At 39.1% G+C, this 20111-nt stretch overlaps 1 protein-coding gene across 1 annotated transcript; it reads right to left on the bottom strand.

Moving 5' to 3' along the window:
* Positions 1-3497: 3497 nt before the first annotated feature.
* LOC118240411 (sialoadhesin-like) lies at positions 3498-20051 on the bottom strand. Its single transcript, XM_035520675.1, has 16 exons — positions 19797-20051; positions 15494-15826; positions 14238-14456; positions 14105-14110; positions 13265-13621; positions 12973-13169; positions 12739-12760; positions 11178-11510; positions 10854-11087; positions 10348-10617; positions 8935-9204; positions 8595-8834; positions 8347-8428; positions 7652-7700; positions 7277-7476; positions 3498-4841 (listed from the first exon to the last, which is right to left on the bottom strand). Exons 1-16 carry the CDS (start codon positions 19852-19854, stop codon positions 4799-4801), a joined length of 2913 nt encoding a protein of 970 aa, XP_035376568.1. The 5' UTR covers positions 19855-20051; the 3' UTR covers positions 3498-4798.
* Between the last annotated feature and the right edge of the window lie 60 nt (positions 20052-20111).

The following is a 20111-nucleotide window of genomic DNA, read 5'->3' as shown; positions in this document are numbered from 1 at the left end:
ATCTCTACCAAAGCCTTATAGGCCTCTACCAAACCCTTACTCATTCCTACCTAACTGTCACCAAGCATTTGCGAACCTTTAACCAAACCTTTGACCAAAGTCCTTCCCAAAATCTTCTTGTACTAAACCCATAGTGGGTTGAACCAGGCCTGTTGGAGCCAGGAAGTGTTAACCCAGATGTCTGAGATCTTCAGTCCGTCACCTGCCAACTCCAGCGTGTAATCCGCCATTCCTGTCCCATCGGCCCTGAAGAGACTCAGTGATCTGTGCACGATGTGCTCTATTTCCTGTCACACCATAAATCAGTATTAGGAGCCAGAATTATGTAAACATGAAACTGTGAGATTTACAGTGCAGGAATGGGTAATAAACACAGCTCACAGAGGTCGCGGGAAAATCAAACACCTGTAAACATTATACAGACATGCACACATGGACAAGCCTCCTATTAGTTTACTAACTTAGATGTAATTCTGTACGTGTGCTTGAACACACACACACACACACACACAGTGTTGTCATCTGAGTACATTGTAAATTGTTTTTTTCTTTCAGGATATCTTGCTTTACTCATTACCCCCCCCCCCCTCTTTCTCAAACTCTCTCACCAGCATGAACTCCAGTTCTCTTGCTCTGTTCTTAGACCACTTCATCTCAAATAGATCTCGCCCTCATAGCCGACAACCTGATCCTGCAGGGGTGCAAGCAGAATATTGGAATAGTGGGTTTATTATCTGTGAGTAGTATAAGTGCGTGTTGTAGGACATAGGAGGCATCCTCTGAAAGCTTTAAAGTGAAGGCTTTGCGCACGCTTAGTTTGCTACTCACCTCGTTCAGTTTCAGCTTCAGAGGGCATTCGGGATGTCAAATAATGGTGAGTCTACCACTCACTATAGCTAGCTAGCTAACAAAGTACAGAAAGCCTGCACAGTGCTGTTCCAAAGTTTCTCCGCATCAACAATAAACAGTTAGCTTACTGGCCAAACTGACCTATTTTGCCTACATATTTAAGAGTGCCTACATATTGTTCTATCAATATAATTTAAGGACTAATTAAATAAATGAAATATACTATGTTTTATTTTTCTTGAATGATTTCTGTTAAAATAAGATGTAACATTATGGGTGGAATTATACAAAAAATGTTTACATAGCCTGTTGTTGGCCTGCTCAATCTGAAGCAACAGCACAAGCAGCAGCTTCTTCACGTCACCTTTTCATCCACAGGGGGGTGATATCAGGTTATATTACTAATTAAGTAAACTGTCTGCCTCTTATATAGAATTGACAGACTTCATTAAGAAAGATGAGCTAAGAAGCATCAGTTAGAGCTATGTAGAAGAGACTATTCTTTGTACTTTCAGCTGTCTTAGATGGCGAAGATTTCAATTAATTGAGATACTCAGTTACTGTAAATTAACTTTTCATTTGAAATTAATACCACAGATGTAATTTGACATGGCCCTCATCCATAACTAAGAAAGTGCCACATTTATGTGTATACAATAATAATATTTTGCCATTAAAATGAAAATATGCCAGCATTGCCATTGTTATTTATAACATTTTTCTTGAGAGTGTTACATTTTGTGCTTAACCACAGGGATTCATTTTCATGCCAAAGATGAAAGTACTTTTTGATTTGGTGAGTGTGTGTGCGTGTCTGAACTTGGATGTCTGATCACTTTTACAAGATATATCCATACGTCCAGTAAACAGGTCATTTGCATTTATATTTACATTTACGGTATTTAGCAGACACTCTTATCCAGATCAACTTACAAAAGTGCTTTGTCATTTACCCCTAGAATACATCCTAGCCAGTAGAGTAGATTAAAGTCCAATATACCAATAAACTAGCATACTGTAGAAATATAGGGATAAGTGCTAATGCCTAGAAGTACAAAATACATAAGTTCTATCTTAGACAATGATAAGTGCGATAAACAATAAATACTAGAGTTTGTTAGATGACATCAGTGTAAAAAAACAATACCATCAATACAATACAATACAATACAATCAGTGTCATGAACAATACCCTACAATAAGTATTAGTTTATTTAGTTAATATGGGAGTAGGGTCAGTGGTCATTTAAATATTCCATGAATAGATGGGTCTTTAGTCTGTGTTTGAAGACTGCAAAGGACTCTGCTCCAGACAGCAAGTGGAAGTTCATTCCACCATCTGGGAGCCAGGACAGAAAATAGACTCCATGCTTGTCTTCCATGAGATTGGAAGTTTGATTTTTCAAGCCAATCTGTACTTCAGGTTCAAAGTACTCGAGTTACGGATCGGGGTTTGACCATTGTCCTTATGTATGGAGGGGCTGGTCCATTTTTGACTCTTTTGGCGAACATCAAGGTTTTAAATTTATGCGTGCAGCTACTGGAAGCCAACGTCATGCTAGAGAGAGAGAGTGAGGCGTAAGACGAGCTGCAGGTATTGTTTTGGCAGTGGTGCTGGTTCGGGGGTTTTGGTGGAGAAATGCGGTAAACAGATGTTGCTCATACTTTATATGAATAAAATATACTGGAAACATCCTCCTGTGTCTAAAACCTGAACAATGTAGATGAAATTAATACAATGGTTGAAATAGGACAGTCTGGACACTGAAGAAGAAACCTTATACACATAAACAAGAATGTGCAATTTGTTATATGATATACTGGAAGAAAACTTTGAAAGCCAATAATGTGTGTTAAGCCAAGCAGACCAAGTGCAAGGAAGACCTGGTTAACTGTAGAAATATTCAAGCTTCAGTGTTAGAGAGCAAATATTCAGTTGGCCAAGTTTGCCTTGCAATTTACAAATTTTGTAAGCTTACATTACCTCGTATGAAATCATTGCTTCATCAAATCAAAATGGAAAAAGAAATCCAAATTCATAATTTGAAAAACTCCCTAGAGCACGAGGAAGAATCTTTGAAAGGAAATAAGACTCAAAGGGGGCCCGTCCTCCTCTGACCAATAACAGACACTACAATAGTAACAATATAAACAGTAAAGAGTGAAGTAAGTAGTGAGTGAGAGAGACAGAAAATAAATAAATAAGCAAAATAAAGAAACGAGCAATCAATTTCTAGTCCAGTTTTCTAGAAGTCCAAGTCTGGTCCCGACGGCATGCGCGTGTCCGAAACCCATCCCGCATGAGAACGTCCATCAAGCGCAACGGAGAAGTAGTTGGCTGGTGTGGAGGTGTGGTGGGCTACAGCAGGGGGCGTCAGGGGGTGGTGGGAGGAGCCATGGCAGCTGAGACGGGTTGAGGCTCAGTAACATGAGATTTAGGGGTTGGTGTATCTCGGCAGAACGAGAGAATAGATTATTAGGCATGTCCAGGTATGAGGTAAATTAGGGAACTATAATGTGCAAAGATGGAGTCTGGCGGTCCATCATGTAAGTACCTTTTGATAGATAATCAGATGCTGAGATGCGCTTCCTTTTACATGAATGCAGGTGTTTTCTGTAGTCAGGAAGTCAGCCGCCACGTCTGCTCTTAGTCTGGGCTCTGGTAGTCTCATTCTGACTAAAATTGCTAAATATTTGGCTAAAGTTCTTAACAGTAACTCAGATGTTAGGAGTGACGACTAATTGTCTGGAGGAAACATCATCATGGCTTTGGGGCAAGCAACATGCTGGCGAACCAGATAAGGAGCCAACAAGAATAAAGAATGAATTCCACAAAAGTCATTTTTACAATTTTTAAATCATTTACTGAGTGCAAGAAGTGTGAAGCCTTTTGTGATAAATGTTACAGAAATATTTCAGGCATATTTGGCTTCGGTGCAAATACAGAGTAGACATGGAAAATGTACTGTAATATAAACAAGCAAATGTTAAATCTTATCCATATGGGGCACGCTCTGCACAATCGGCTTTGACGGTCTTATCACATCGCTGCTGCCACCCAGTGAGTAGATCGTGCCATTACATCTGTGCTGAGTTCTGTTTCCAGGGCCGACTGGGTGAAAGGACGATTTAGATCTCTCGTTCTGAATTTAAAGTACAGTGTTCAGCTACCCAACAACTCTAAGTGGAACAGTCACATGTTGTACAGGATTCAAGAATGAAGGCTATTAGACCCCCTGCTCTGTGACCTGGGACCTGGGAATGTTACTCTGTGACCTGGGAATGCTGTGTTAAAAATATTTGTCTGAATAAATAATTAAAATTAAAACCTTCAAGGACATTCATTCTAGCCAGTCACCTCTCAAGATACCACATTGTACTAAAAACTAATCAATGAGAATGAAACAATGGTAGGGAAACATCATCATAATGTCATGGACAGTGAATTATGCAGTACTGTGTATGTACAGTGGTCACTGGACACTGGTCACTGCACTGCAGAGAACATCTTCATGTGTGGTAATATTACAAAGAGAACCGAGATTCTTGAATGCAGTGAAGTGAATTAAAGTCTGTCCTGTTACTGTGGGCTGGTGTATCATTATTATTCTACATGTCTATGACATGAAATACATGTTTATGACATGTTTGTATATGTATATAACATGCAGAGTTTCTAACCATCCTTCTTGCAGTAGTAAACAATCTGTGGCTAAATGTAATAAATGATACATAAAATAATGTCATAAACATTTTATAATGTGTATCTTGGTCCAGTTGGTAATAATACCCTGTCTGACTGATCCCTAAAATAAATCAAAATCACCAGCAAGATTTTAAATGTAGTTTGTACCAATTTCATATGTGTTTGGAGGAGGTGGAAGACTGCTGGCACTTTTCTCATTTTCACGCAGGACTGGAGATTGATGGTTGGTGGAGGATTTTCTTCTCATGTTCTTGAGATTGTGCTGTAGATGTGGGTTTCGTCCTTGCTGCAAAATTTTAAAACACAAAGAACATAATCTAAAATAAAAAATCATTTACTGTAACTCTTCAGGAAAATTATATTGTTTTTAACCTAATCTCTGTCTAGTGTGTGGTCGTTAGTGAATGGCCAATTAGCACAGATCATTTTAACTTGTTTCCCTGTACTAAGAAAAGGACAAAGACTCAGTGTTAGGCTACTGCTAATTAGATCTAAGTGTAGATCTGCTTCACTGTGCATGAATACACAACTAAAACAAAACCTCAGTGAAAGCACAATTAACTGCAGCTGCTTCTCACTGTGCACCTGTGTTTGGAAGTTGGTTAAATTAAGATGTGTGTTCCATCAGTCAATCAAATTTACTTCTAGAGCACAATTAAAAATAAATGAAGGTTGACCAAAGTGATGTACAGATGAAAACAGTTCAGATGTAAAAATATTTAAGGCTTTGTCACCCAATTAAGAATATGGGAGAGCACAGTCGAAGGTGTCATGGTTAGTCCCTCCTAGCTTCTATGTTCCATGGTTTCCCTGTCGTATGTTTTATTTTGGTTCTGTTCCTTAGTTTCTTTTTTTTCCACCCCTCGTTTGGTTTTACACGCCCGTCATTACTTTCGCCTGTTCCTCGTTTCCAGTCTTGTTAAGTTCAGGTATTTATACCCTGTCTGGTGGCCTTGGTGTTTTGCTGTTGAATGGATGAATATCTGGTTGAATGTATATCCGTATTGATGTATGGAAAGTCTGTATCCGTAAGTTTGTACTCCGTGCCTTTGTGTTTATCCTAGCCTCTGTTATAGCCTGCTTCCCTCATTTGCCTTCATGTGTTTTTTGCTTATCATTTATCCCCGTAATCTTTTTATTGGCTCAATGACCCTGGACCGTTATAGCGACTCTGAATCTGAATTTGCCCCTAATAAATCTCGCTCTTCTCCACACTTACAGCTCACCATTACAAAAGGTTTAAAAAACAATCAAGTTAAATAAGAAAAAAGACATAATATGGCTACTTAATGTAAGTAATGTATCGACAATAGTTCTATTTAAATTAATATATCTAATTATATGTCTGTTAATCATATATACCTTTTGTCCATCTACAGACTCTATAAAAATATCAACTTGAATGTTTTAGATGATTCATTACTGCCACTTCAGAGAGTTTGAGAGTTTATTAGTTATCTATAAAGGACCACTCAAAATAAAGTGTTACCAAAATTAAGGAATATTATTTAAAGTTTATATTGTATTTCTGGAAAAATTGTACCTAGAGGATGGATGTGTAAAGACAATAAAATGAAGCCCAAGACTGAGTCTTTAGGTAAGCCATGTGTAATGGAAGTGGAGAGGAGTAAATCCTGTTTGAATAGTGCAATCTTTTAGCTAAAAGGACAACCAGCCTCTGGCAGTTCTCTGGTACCAACCCAAAGATTAAAATGATGTAAAAGGATATTGTGGTCCAGCATCATGAAGATGAAGCAATTACTAGAGCTAAGTGAAGGCAATAAATCATTAGTTAACTAAGGGTTGAGTCTATACTGTGCAGCACCCTGAAAACTGATTGAAACTTGTTCAAATTGTATTTAATAATAACTAATATATTATTATTATTATTATTATTATTAAATAAGCTTATTTAATATTAATAATAATGTTTTTTTATATATAAATTAATTATTTTATATTTAATTTATATATATTTTATATATAAATTAATTAAAACAGTTGGAGCATCAGCATTCAACATCTTTAAGAAAATGTAAAGAAACAACATCTAAGAGATGAGTGTAGGATTATCTGAAACACCATATTATACAAGATAAGAAAATTAAACAGAATCAGAATTGTTGGGGTGTTGCTAAGAAATTATCTTAAACTGTCCCATCTAAAGACTTGTTTAATTTTGTAATTCTTATTTTGTACTATATATAGCTAGACACACAATTTCACTCAAAATGTCACATTTCGCATTTACTTCATGACATGCTCTAGTAAAGAGTGTTACATTCCTTCCAAAAAGTGAATTTTTTGGTTTTAATAGATTGAGAGGCATTTTATTTAACAAAATTCTATTTTGAACAATTTAATTTACTGATGCATGCTTTCCAAAACAGTGAGTTCTTCTTCTTTGTTTTTACTTAACATATACACTTATGTATATGTAATTATTTTTTTCAAGTCTTAACACAAAACCAAATTTTAAGATTAAATAAAAGATGTAAAATTTTAGGATTTAAAATAGTTGGCCAGTAGGTATAAGCATTTTCTATAACTATTAAAATGGTTTTGGCCTCTGTCAAGATTTTTAGTTTTATTTATTTTTAGAGGGAGGGGTATCTCATCAGCATTAGTGTGCATTCATGTTTGTGTGAGTGCATGTGTATGTGTGAAGGTGTGTCTAAGTGTGACAGAAATATGGTTAACTGAACCATTTGCATTGCCTACCAGGCAGAGAAATTCACTCTGGCATACTCAGTTTCCTCTTCTTGACTAAGAGCCATTGTTAGTTGGACAGTAGAGTAGAGAGATACTTCCTGTGTGTGGCAGCGTGTGAAATTAATGTTGGAGTAGTGAATGCCGTCATTTGTGGGGTCAGAGGGCATGTCCAGGGCTGAGACGTTATCATATACAGGAATAGAATCACGCTGAAAGAAAGAGAGAGATTAATTCGGACATGGTGATTAATGATTTATGTAATTAATAATCAAAATACAGGCTTAACTCTGTTACTTTGGTCATTGGACCCTTTAAGGAAAACTTTGCAGGGATATTGAGTTGGACTGAAATCTCAATTCTCTGTCGACTATTATTCAAACTTACTTTTGCGCTGGTCTCCTCACTCCTGCTGCTGACAGCTGCGGTTCGCCCCCTGGTGGTGAACCACAGTAATAACATCACCAGGCTCAATAGCTTCTGTGTTAATCAAACTCCAGTTAAAATGATTTGTGTTAAAACCTGGTTGACATCACTGGTATGATACTTATGTAGTTTAAATCATATGTCACTGACAGACAGCAATTTACCTCCTTTGGTAGGTTAGTCATACCCATCAATCCTATCTCATGGTGTTCTCAAGGCCTGAATACTTGGTTCTCTACTTTTTATTAATTATTCTCCACCTTGGCAACATTACTAGACAGCATGGTCTCCAGTTTCACTACTGTATGCATTATATGCAATTTTCTGCTCATCCAGTCCCCTCATACAGGTTGCCTCCTCTCAGCCTAGTTGATTGCCTGACTGATATTTTCTTCCAACCACCAGCTTGCTGTCTCAGTGATGTAATTATTATGACTTTGTAACTCTATTTTTCTGTAACAGTTATTGAATAACATACCTCATGTTTTAAAATTTTCTTGCATCTTCAATTTGTTATGTGTTTTTTTTTTTTACTTCAGTTTAATTGTCATTGTTTATTGTCTTTGCTCGTTTGTATAGTGATCTTGGGGACTGAGCAGTAAACAGCCTACAGCATTGGCAGGGTGTGTCATTTAAATGTGGCTTCAGCTTCTTACCTCATCCATAGACAGACAGCAATGAGAGTCAGAAAGAAAACCACAGTGACTCCAGAAGCTGCGTATGTCCCAGCTGGGTTCCCTGCATCAGGAAGTAGAGGGCAGAATGTTACACAGACGTGTGAACATTCTCGCGATAGAGAGGTGAAAACAAACCAGAACAGATGCTCTATGAAACTGCTCATAAGTGTGCTAGTAACGTTTCTTTCTTTAACCACTGTAGCCATTGAATTCGACCCATAATGTACCTGTTGGAACTGAATATTCTAATGAGTCCATTGATCCAAATTGGTTCTGAGCTGTGCAAAAGAAAAGTCCAACTGCTCCTGTAGCCAAAGTTAAATTGGTGCTGTTTCCCAACAATATAACACCACTTCCTGTCTTCTTGTACCAGGAGTAATTACTGATGGGGTTGGAGTCACTGTAGCACAGCAGTGTCACCGAGTCACCAGACACACGGTCAGTAACAGACGGGACTCTGGGAGGGTCTGAGTAGGAGAACAGGAATTAAAATAAATACACTTAAAATGTCATTTAACTTATTATATTCATAACACAAGAGGATAACACAAAGCAAACTGCACCTACATAACACATCCAGCAGGGTGGTGGTGGAGTTGTGCTGTCCCAGCTGGTTGTGAGCGGTGCAGTAGTAGAGTCCACTGTGCTGGGAGCTGATGCTGGAGATGCTGTAATTCTGGCCTGTTGGCAGCAGTGTGTCTGCAGCTGCTCTCTGCTTAAACCAGGAGTAGGTGAGAACAGGAGGGTTTGCCTCACTGCTGCAGGTCAGAGTCACTGAATCTCCCTCCACTCTCTCTCCAGAGGAAACCATCAATGCTCTGGTGTTTCTAGGGGGATCTGAAAACAAACACTCAGTGTTAAAACTAAAGCTCAACTCTAAATCCAAACAAACCTTAATATCTGTAACTTTATATATACATATATATTAATGGCCCTATTTTTGGGGTGTTTATCAACTATCCTGATAAGTGTCATCTGTGTCATGAACTCGGGTCACCTTCCTAATGTGCAGATAGCCATACACCTACCTGGAAACTCACCAGCTTCTGATTCACACTCTATTCAACACACGCGATCCAGTTCTCCTGAATGATCACCTGTCCTACCTCTGCCCCGCCTTCCACCCTCTCTCCTCCAATCACCTTCCTCCCTTTCTCCTCCAATCAGCTTCCTCCCTCTCTCCTACAATGATGTTCCTCCCTCCCTCATCCAATCATCTTCCTTCCTCAGCTCTTCATATACCATTGGAAGGTTGCTGGTTCAAGCCCCACCACTGCCAGGCTTCAACTGTTGGGCCCCTGAGCAAAACCTTTAATCCTCAATTGCTCACGTTGTACTCAGTCATAATTGTAAGTTGCTTTGGATAAAAGCGTCAGCTAAATGTAAAATGAAAGAACATTCGACTATTCCGACTTGCTTTGTTGCAGCCGCACTGTTTACCTTTGTAGCTCATTTTCGTGTTTAGACTGCCGCTATTTGATCTCTCAGTGTCCTCAGGTTTTGTCTGCGTTACACTCTCTCTCTGTAGGGGGGCTTCTACTCTCTACAATTGTCCGTGTTTTTCGATGCAGCCTGTCTGTGTTTAATTAATGTCAGGGGTTTTATAGCATCAACTGTCATTCAGAACTCTGGTAATTCTCTATTTTATATTGATATCGAAGTGCTCATTGTCAGACTTATTTTACAGTGGGCATGTGTTACTAAATGGTGTTGAACCCAGTTTGAGTCAGTTGTAGTTGCTTCCAAAATTAAAGTCGCTTAATGTATTGGCTGTTTTTTCTAGCCTCTTTATAACACTAGACACTCTGACAGTGTTGTGACCTGTGCAGGGTATTTAAATATATAAACACAGCACATATACTGTGCATCCATACATATATACTTCACATGTACAGTATTAATCATACCTTATATGTATTTATATGTTACATTTAAAACATGTTGAATATGTTGTTTCATTAGGGTATAACCTGCACCTACATAACACATCCAGAAGGGTGGTGGTGGAGTTGTGCTGTCCCAGCTGGTTGTGAGCAGTGCAGTAGTAGAGTCCACTGTGCTGGGAGCTGATGTTGGAGATGCTGTAATTCTGGCCTGTTGGCAGCAGTGTGTCTGCAGCTGCTCTCTGCTTAAACCAGGAGTAGATGAGAACAGGAGGGTTTGCCTCACTGCTGCAGGTCAGAGTCACTGAATCTCCCTCCACTCTCTCTCCAGAGGAAACCATCAATGCTCTGGTGTTTCTAGGGGCATCTGAACACAAACACACACTGTTAACATTAAAACTAAACTCTCATACACAGTCTGGTTAAGAGATTCTTATAAATTCAGAAGTTATAGTTGATAACTGTGAAACTACAACAAAGAGCATCATCATCATGAGCTGTAGTAGTAAGTATTGATTGTAGTGATGTTTCTGGTTTATGATTAACTGACTTTATTAAATGCATCAAGACATCATGATTTTCATATGTAAATTCTCCACTCACACACAGGAGGAGAGAGGAGGTTCTCATGGCCTTCAGTAGCACAGCTATAACTGACTGCATCCCTGACTGCAGATACAGAGCAGGAGACAAATGTGCAGTGAGACACACGCTGTCCGTTCTTGTACCAGATGTAGGTGGGGTTGTAGGGCAGAGTGCAGGTGGAGCTGCAGCTCAGTGTTACTGTCTGTCCCTCTGATCCTGGGACTGCTGGAGAGTCCACATTCACCTTCAGGCCTGTATGGGAGACTCTCATAAGTGTCTTCAGGGCTCAACACACAGATGGTGAACCATGTGACACTGCCAGACACAGAACACTTATCTTACCTGTGACAGAGAGAGACACACCAGCAGAGCTGTCTGTGTGTATCATGTAGGGGGCTTTAAATCGGAGGAGATATTCTGCTGAGTCACTCTCTGTGAGATGTTTCAGTCTTAGTGTGTTCACATTAGCTCTGTGACTGAAAACCTCCACTCGGTCATCAGCATGACTCAGCTCTTTGACCTGTGGGTGGAGTCTGGCATACCAGGCAGGTTGGGGGGTGGGCTGCTGATCCGGGAAGGTGTAGTAACCGTGTATGTCCACTGATGAACCAATCAGAGCACAGATGCTCTGGGTGACGTAAGTTACACTCCAGCAGCTGTCCTTTCCATAAACACCTGTAACACATAAACTGAGTAAATCATAGCTGGACAAACAGACTACCAGTTCTTTTAAAGTCAGTTGTATATAATCAGAAGCTGGGCGACACAAGACTTGTCTTGTGTCACTTGTCTTGTTCTCAGGGAAGTTGTGCCAATTTTCCAGTGGGCCTTTTCATGAATGACCTGTTTTTAAAAAGGGCAAGTAATGTCAGTATATTTTGTGCATGTTTATACAATTACATATCAGGCTTTATTGTGTTCCTAAGTGTCTGCATGAACACTACTTATAAGTACAGTTACAGTAAGTATAGACCCCTCCTTTATGCCCTCATCCATGTGATGCCTCTCGCCATGTTTGATGTGTTGTTGTCCTCAGTTAACGTGTCACCGTGTGTTGTGTTTACACTCCTTTCCTCACATGTTGCCATGTCCCCCTTTATTACTCATTAGTGTGTCTCCAGCCTCACCTGTTCCTCATTTCCATCCCTGTAAATATTCTTTCTGTTTCCAGTTTTTATTTACTAAGTAATTTATTGTTTATTTACTAGGTTTTATTACCAGTTATGATTTACTATATGGATGATGGTCAATGTGTAAAGGCTTTAGCATTTAAATGGTCCTCTTATTTTTACTTTTACTTTTATTCTTTTACTTAAATTTTTGCCATTAAAAGACTTTTGTGTCTTTGTTTGGTTGTTTGGTTGTTTTGAGACTCACGCCTGCATCCTGTCACAGTAAGAGTCTAATAAAAAATGTAACACTTGCTCTTTGGTCAAAACCAGGCCACCCATGAAGGAGGCCAACAGAGGTTATTATTATTATTATTATTATTATTATTATTATTATTATTAGTTGCATTTATATAGCACCTTTCTCAAACTCAAGGTTGCTTTACAAATATTGCTTTTTTTTCTTTTTTTTTCCAAGAACAGCAGTGGTTGATTAAAACTTCCAACTGCCAATAATATGTATGTAAACATAAACACAGTGGATTTAAAAATTAAACGCAGTGATTTATGGAAAAACATGTAAAAAAAAAAAAAAGATTCCAAAAATACCTTAAACACTTGAAAACTCTTAAATTGAAATATATCTAAAAATGCTGTAGTTGTCTTATGTCTTTGCCATATGTGACTCAGCATGAGTTCACTGTAATCTAGTAGAAGTTGCCAGTGACACAGAGTGAGTGCAGTTTAAAGTGAGGACAAGAGCAAGAGACAATGAGAACACAAACAAAACATACTGATGTAGTACTGCTGAACCAGCTAGCCAGTGCCCACAAATGTATAGAGCCCTCAACAGTGAAAGGTGCTTCCCAGCTACTTATAAACATGTAGGCAGAACCAGCAGCAAAAAACAGCAAAAACAAACAATCAAACAAACAAACTTTTTATCTGATAGAAGCTGCCAGTAAGGTGCTGACAGAGTGATGAGAGTTTAAAGTGAGGATCTTACAGACAGCAGGAGAGCGGAGCTCCTCATATCCTCTTACAGCACAGGAGTAGCTGCCTGCATCCTCACTACTGCCATACACATACAGTCCATTAGTGTTCTGGTTATATACAGGCTGTCCATTCCTGTACCAGATGTAGGTGGGGTTGTTGGGCAGCGTGCAGGTGGAGCTGCAGATCAGGTCCTTTGGACTACTTCTGTCTGATACTGTAATCTTCAGATCTGCAAGTGATTATAAAAAAATGTCTGGTGCTATTTTTAATGAAAAGAAAATTATTATAGCTTACTAAACTTATTTTTAAATTATACAACATTACCTGTGACAGAGAGAGATACTCCAGGATGTCCAGTGTATTTCCCCGCAGTACTATCAGTGTGGAATCTGAACCTGTATGTGTGAGCGTCACTCTCTCTCAGGTGAGTGATTGTCATACTACAGTCATTCTGGGAGCTCTGTCTATACTGCACTCTCCCCTCATACTCCTCTTCCTCTCTCACATCCACAGGTTCAACACCAACCTGCTGCTCTGTAATGAACCAAAATGATTTTGTGACCTTCTGGTTATTAGGGTAGGTATAGTAACAGTGCAGGTCCACAGATGAGCCAATCAGAGAGCAGATTTTCTGGCTATAGTAAGTCACACTCCAGCATCTCCAATTATCTGTAGAAACACCTGAAACAGAAACACTAAATGAAAAACAACTGAAACACATCAGTGTTATAGCAATAATACTCTGAAACCAGTACCAGTCAGCAATGTACCACATGAGTGTTTCCTCTAATCAGATACTTTTAGTGAGACAATGAGAATGCAGTTTAAAGTAAGGCCCAGAATTCATAAGTATTTGCCTAAGCAGTATTTATAAGAGCATGTACAGTATAATTATCTTATAAAAGTGTGTTACTAACAACTGCTCTTTGATCAAAACCAGGTCGCCCATGAAAGAGGCCAGTAGAGGTTGACTAAATGTACACAGGGAACAGGATTGTAGTACAGTCAGTCAGCTGGCCTAAGAGAACAGTAGCAATACCAGCAGTGATACATTATAGCTAACTGACTGTGAAATGTTAGGTACAGATATACAGTAGATGTACTTAATAAAGTGATCATTTAGTGTGTAAATAAAACACAAATACATGACTGAAATATACTTACCGACACCTGCAAAACAGAAACAAAAATATATCAGCAATTAAGTAGCATCAAGGTCTCCCAGCCATTGCTAATCTAACAGTAGATGCTAGTGAGTTTCTGACAGAGTGATGAGAGTTTAAAGTGAGGCTCTTACAGACAGCAGGAGAGCGGAGCTCCTCATATCCTCTTACAGCACAGGAGTAGCTGCCTGCACCACTATAGTCATACATATGCAGTTCATTAGTGTCCTGGTTATATACAGGCTGTCCATTCCCGTACCAGATGTAGGTGGGGTTGTTGGGCAGCGTGCAGGTGGAGCTGCAGTTCAGTGTGGTTCTCCATCTATATGTGTTTGGTCTCGTAACCTTCAGATCTGCAAGTCATTTTAATTAAGAAGCTTTGGTGTTATATTTATAAATAGTATATAGTTAACTAATCTTATGTGATTACGTGTGACAGACAGAGATGCTCCAGGTTCACCACTGTATTGACTGTATTAGTAATATTAGTAATGAAAATGTTAGCTTTTAAACCAAGCCCAATAAATGTGTAGGAAATATGCATAAGATTTATTGATCATATATATATACTCACTGAGCTCTTTTTTAGAAACACCTGCTTTAGGTAAGTGTACAGTCAGAGACTATATATAACCCATCTGTGGTGATGCACAGTTGGTCTTAACCATCTTCATTATCAGTGGTTATTTTCTGACTGCAGAACCAGATGGATGGTGAACCAGTCTCAACTCAGCAATGACAATGACACATGTAAACCAGTAACACAGCTGTGTCTGATAAACTTGTACAAACGCAGCACAATCATAACTACATTTATGTCCATCAGTATTCAGTATTAGTCTAACTAAGATCCAACTGCAAGACACGTTTGCTTAGTAAGTTCAGACTATGCTGCTGTGAGTGCAGATGGTACAGTGAAGGGACTGGTGTTTGCTCAGCTCTTGTAAATGGTTCTGTCCAGTTTCTTACATACACACTATTGTAAATGTAGTCAGTATCACTGCTCTGTTGAAACTGTTTCACCACCTTCCTTCTGTGTGTACTAGTAACAGAGAATCAGGTGAATTATCCCAGCATGAAATATCACACAATCTCATGTCAGCTCTGACCAGACTGGACTGGAAGGGATAAAATGACTGAATAATTAAAAATGTAATAATATCCATATAAAAAGAATAACACACATGTGGCATGCAAATATATAGCTTAAGATGGATTGTCTTAATATGGCGAATATTGAATAATACTGAACTTCTGTATTAGCATTGAGATTTCTTGCATACTGTGTGTGTGTGTGTGTGTGAGAGAGAGAGAGAGAGAGAGAGAGAGAGAGAGAGAGAGAGAGAGAGAGAGTGTGTGTGTGTGTTCTATGTTTTAAGTTTGTTATTACCTGTAACAGTTAGAGTAATTCCAGATGAAGCAGATATCCATTCACTACTCCATATTCTAAATCTGAAGTTATAAACTCCAGAGTCACTTACATTCATGTTGTTCATTGTCAGTGTACAGTCATTCCACCAAGTGCTTACAGACACTCGTCCTAAGTATTGAGGGTCTTTACTCAGGTCTTGTGGTTCTCCATCAGATCTCTGGACCTGATACCACTCTCTCGCTCTGACACTGGAGGAACTAGATGTATATTTGCAGGGGATTTTTACTGTAGATCCAGTAAGAGCACAGAGGCTCTGAGAGGAGAGAGTTACACTCTGCTGAGACTGAGCTCCTGGAACACACACACACACACCAGGATTATAGGGGTGAGTTTACACTCTTATCTTTATCTGAGTGTGACTGTCATGGTGTGAATGCTGCTGCTGCTGCTGCTGCTGCTGCTGCTGCTGATGATGATGATGATGATGATGATGATGAATACAAACACACATTGGCATTAGAACCACAAACAGGACTCTGCAGTTTAAAGAACATACAAAGCAGTGCACTGTTGCAACATAAACAAATAGATACTGGCGATGGAGGCATGCAATTTAAAGGTGCAAGGAGGTGGATTTTGTAACAAATCTTATATCCATTGTGATCTTTATATATTTATTATTTTCTCATTTTTTTCTGAAGTGATTTTTTAAAAGGCTCAATTCTGGTTGACGTGAATCAGATCTTATCTGAGGAAAATGTTAGAGAAAAATTAAATGGTGGCTTGAAAGGGCAGTGGTGATTTGCAGAGAGATCAGAGAGAAATATAAATAGAGATTTCACAAAAAGGTTTACCTGCCAGTAAGATGAGCAACACTGCTACTGAAATATTTCCTCCCATTACAAATATCACAGTATTCCCCTTTGGACAAAATGTATTTAAGTTTAGTTTTTATTTTTAATCTGTACTGTATTAATATGTAATGAATATATTCTCCAAACTAAGCTTGGTCCTCTGCTAAGACTAGAATGATGATACAGTTACAAATTTGTAAGAATATTTCTAAGAATAAGTCAGAGTTGGGGTTCATTTTAAGGTAAGGACTAATATCAGGGTTCACTTTTGTACTCTTTCTTACAACTTTATTCAAGCAGAATCTAATGACATCTCTCTCACTTGTTGTAATTCCCTGCAGGGTTTTGTGAGATCACGCTCACATCTGTTGGCATGTGCAGTCTGTCACTCCCTTCTACTCTGTTCATCACTGGTCAGTGTGTGACCACAAGACTACTGCTGACAGGAGATTATTGCAATGGCTCATTCTCAGCACAGCAGTTACACAGGCATGAAAGAGGCATGGAAGTGGTATCAGAATCAGAATCAGAATTTGCCAAGTACAAAGTGTACATAGAATTCTCTTGGTGTTTAAATAAGATTAAGTACACTAAGATAAATAAAAAAAGATAAACTTCATAAAAACAAAATCTAAACTATATATACACACTATATGTAACCTGTATATGCATGACTACATATAAACTATATATCTTATACATAAACTATGTATAACATAAAATACAAGTGCATTCGCACACACACACACACACACACACACACACACACACACACACACACACAATTTGTTCTGCAAAGCAAACTCCATTAAAGGCCTTAATGTCACGCCCCCCTCCTCAGCTCTCTCTCTCACGTGATGGGACATTCCACGTGGCTTTGTGTTTGTTTTCCCTCGTGTAGGCGTGTCTCCACGTGCCCTTTGTTTACTTCCCTGTTCCCACATTTCCACACCCCCCTTATTAGTGATGTTCCTCGCTTTCATCTGTGTCTAGTTCCTTCCTCATCAAATACCACGCTGTTAGTATTTACCCTTGTCCATTATTATTGTCATGTTGTGTAACTGTTGTGTGTCCCTTTGTGTAAGTTCGTACTTGTATGTTGTGTTTTTTTCACGGTGTGCCCCGAGAGCCAAAGGGCGAGGTGCAGGACGCACAGACTCCATCGACGTGGATAAACATTTATTAACACACAAAAACAATGCACTCACATACAACATCAACGATGAACACGAAAACATTTAACAATGACGATGCTAACATTAACATCAACAACGACCAACGATTCTGCACACTATGAAGAGGGTTTAAATACATACAAACAAGGTGCAGGTATGTGCAGGCGTGGTTACAGACAAACAAAACCCTCCCACTGCACGCTGCGGGCCAAACCACGTGATTAGTGAGAGGCGAGCGTTCCGTTACAGTTCTCGACTTCTACTTTCGTTTACATTAAACATTGATTCGCTTGCATCCTGCCTCATCATACTTAAACAAGGTTAGGACCTATTTTATATTCTTTATCCAAGACCATCCAGGGTAATTGTCTTATTATATCAATATACAGTATAAAATATGTTGTTATATAATTCAGATTAGACATTTTGAGTTCATTTCAACGGATACGCAAAAAAGGAGATTGACCATCAGCAGTTATGTATGTGCATACATGTGGAGTATTAATTTGTTTTAGCCTATTATTAGTAGAATATTAAAGCATATAAAAAATTCAGCAGACTGTGCATGGGCATTAACAACACATTGTAGCCACCTCTAGACAACTCTTTGCTACCTCTGGGACTCCCCAGTTAAAACGTCCTAGAACCGCCTCTGCATGAAGCTGTGGTGTGCTGTGATAGCCACAAAGGAATACAATACACTTTAATACAATTAAAATATTCAGTATGGAACTTTGTACAATTTTGAACAGACAAACACACACACACACACACACACACACACACACACACACACACACACACACACACACACACACTAATATTAAAAATCTTCAGTTTAGATGTGCAGGTAGTGGGAATTTCCAGGTGCAGAAAGTTATTTGAGATCTCAAATTGTTTGCAGTTATTAAAAAATCTGGGATTTTTCTTAAGTAGCTTTTCACATATTTTAGCTATACCCACCTGTTAAAATTAATAAAGTTTCTACCCTATTCAAGTTCCCACAAATGTACATCAATTGTGTGTATATATACACGGGATAACATGATGAATATCCGATGCCAATAGAACACCATTAGAGCTTCATATCTTTACTCTCTTCACACCAGCCAACCACAACATCGCGAGCTCATCAGGTAGGCACCTCTTTTTGGTGGGGACACGACACTTCCAGGAGGCTCAACAGTGAGATCTGGTGTCTCAGTCTCACCCCCTCCAAGCTCCCTTTAAACCAAGCTCTACCTCTTAAACACTGTGCCACTCACAAAGACACACACGTCTTAAATACTGTGCCACTAATAAACACAACTGCACCTCTTAAACACTGTGCTAATATTACTGTAAAAACCATGATGGCCTTTCCGGTGACTAAGGCCATACCCAGCCCCACTGGCACCATTAATGCACGCTCAGTGCTGCCAGTTCCACTTGGCTATTACCTTTAAGCATTCTCTAACACCAATCCACCCTGGGCTGCCTAGTGACTAAAGCTGGCACCATCAATGCCTCCTCAATGCCACCAGTTCCATCTGGATCTACCACTTTACACCATGACATGACAGCCTCATCCATTCTGCCTTTATGGGGCATTACCCCAACCAGACTGAGCTCTCCTTATCCACAACCACTGACTAGCCCTTTCAGCTACTTCTGACAACTCCTTCACAGCTACTGCCAAATCTGTGCCGAACTGCACAAGTTATAATGTGGCAGACTTTGTGACAAATCCCCTAACACCTGTCTCTACTGGTCTTATATGTGCCTCCCACCTGCGTTCTCTCACCTCAGACACTGCATCTTCAAATGAAACTGTAAACTCTCAAAATTAAAGCATCTGGATTTTTGTTTTTGTTTTTTTGTTTTTTTTTATGAGTACCACACCATGTCCAGCCTCAGCGAGGTTAACACAGTACATTGTGGGACCTGTAGTTTTTTTATTTACATCAACAAACAATTTCCAGTCTCGTCCTTCACCCCATCTACCAATATTTAAAGCCAATGCTCATTCTCCAACACGCTCAACTTCTCATCCAAACCTAATCACTTTATTAGAAATTCCACTCAGCAATGCGTTAATCTCTAGACATTTACTATCAAACACTCTAACACTCTTAAGATCTTGATTGTGTCTCCACATGTGACAAACAAAACTTAGACGCTGATAAAATATGCTTCAGCGTGCCAAACCCCACACATAATTTACACTTAGGGTCTTGGCCTACCCACTGTCAAAGCAATATCATGCGTGCCCAAAAAACAAAGTAAAAAATAAAGGAAATATTCAAAGTTTACCTGCCAGTAACATGACGATTGTTGCTACTGTAATATTTCCTGATGTTCGGAAAGACATGTTTCACACACTGGTTCACACCGGTCACACAGAAGTGATATTTGGAGCTCCAATAAGTAATAACTTTAGGCTAAATACTAAATTTAAGCCTTAAATGAAGGTCTCTGCTACTTTCTTGTGTTCCTGAGTATAACGGCCGTGACCTCAGTCCTGCTCCTCCTCACCCATCCTACACTGGGAAGATGTTGTGATCTTGGTTACTGTCAAACAGCAAAGACACAGAAAGTGTGTTGTGCATTTAGCAGAGCGTTTGTTCA

Source organism: Electrophorus electricus, chromosome 21 (genome assembly GCF_013358815.1).
Source record: "Electrophorus electricus isolate fEleEle1 chromosome 21, fEleEle1.pri, whole genome shotgun sequence".
In the NCBI taxonomy this organism is placed as follows: domain Eukaryota; kingdom Metazoa; phylum Chordata; class Actinopteri; order Gymnotiformes; family Gymnotidae; genus Electrophorus; species Electrophorus electricus.
This window is presented reverse-complemented; position numbering and strand designations above follow the sequence as displayed.

Bases quoted from the DNA above. Each gene is read 5' to 3' on its own strand.
- LOC118240411 (XM_035520675.1), bottom strand. From the start codon at position 19,854: ATGTCTTTCCGAACATCAGGAAATATTACAGTAGCAACAATCGTCATG. The intron at 15,827-19,796 runs GTAAACTTTGAA...TGTGTGTTCCAG, and splicing joins AATCGTCATGTTACTGGCAG to GAGCTCAGTCTCAGCAGAGT. The intron at 4,842-7,276 runs GTAGGCAATGCA...AAAATTTTGCAG, and splicing joins AGAGTGAATTTCTCTGCCTG to CAAGGACGAAACCCACATCT.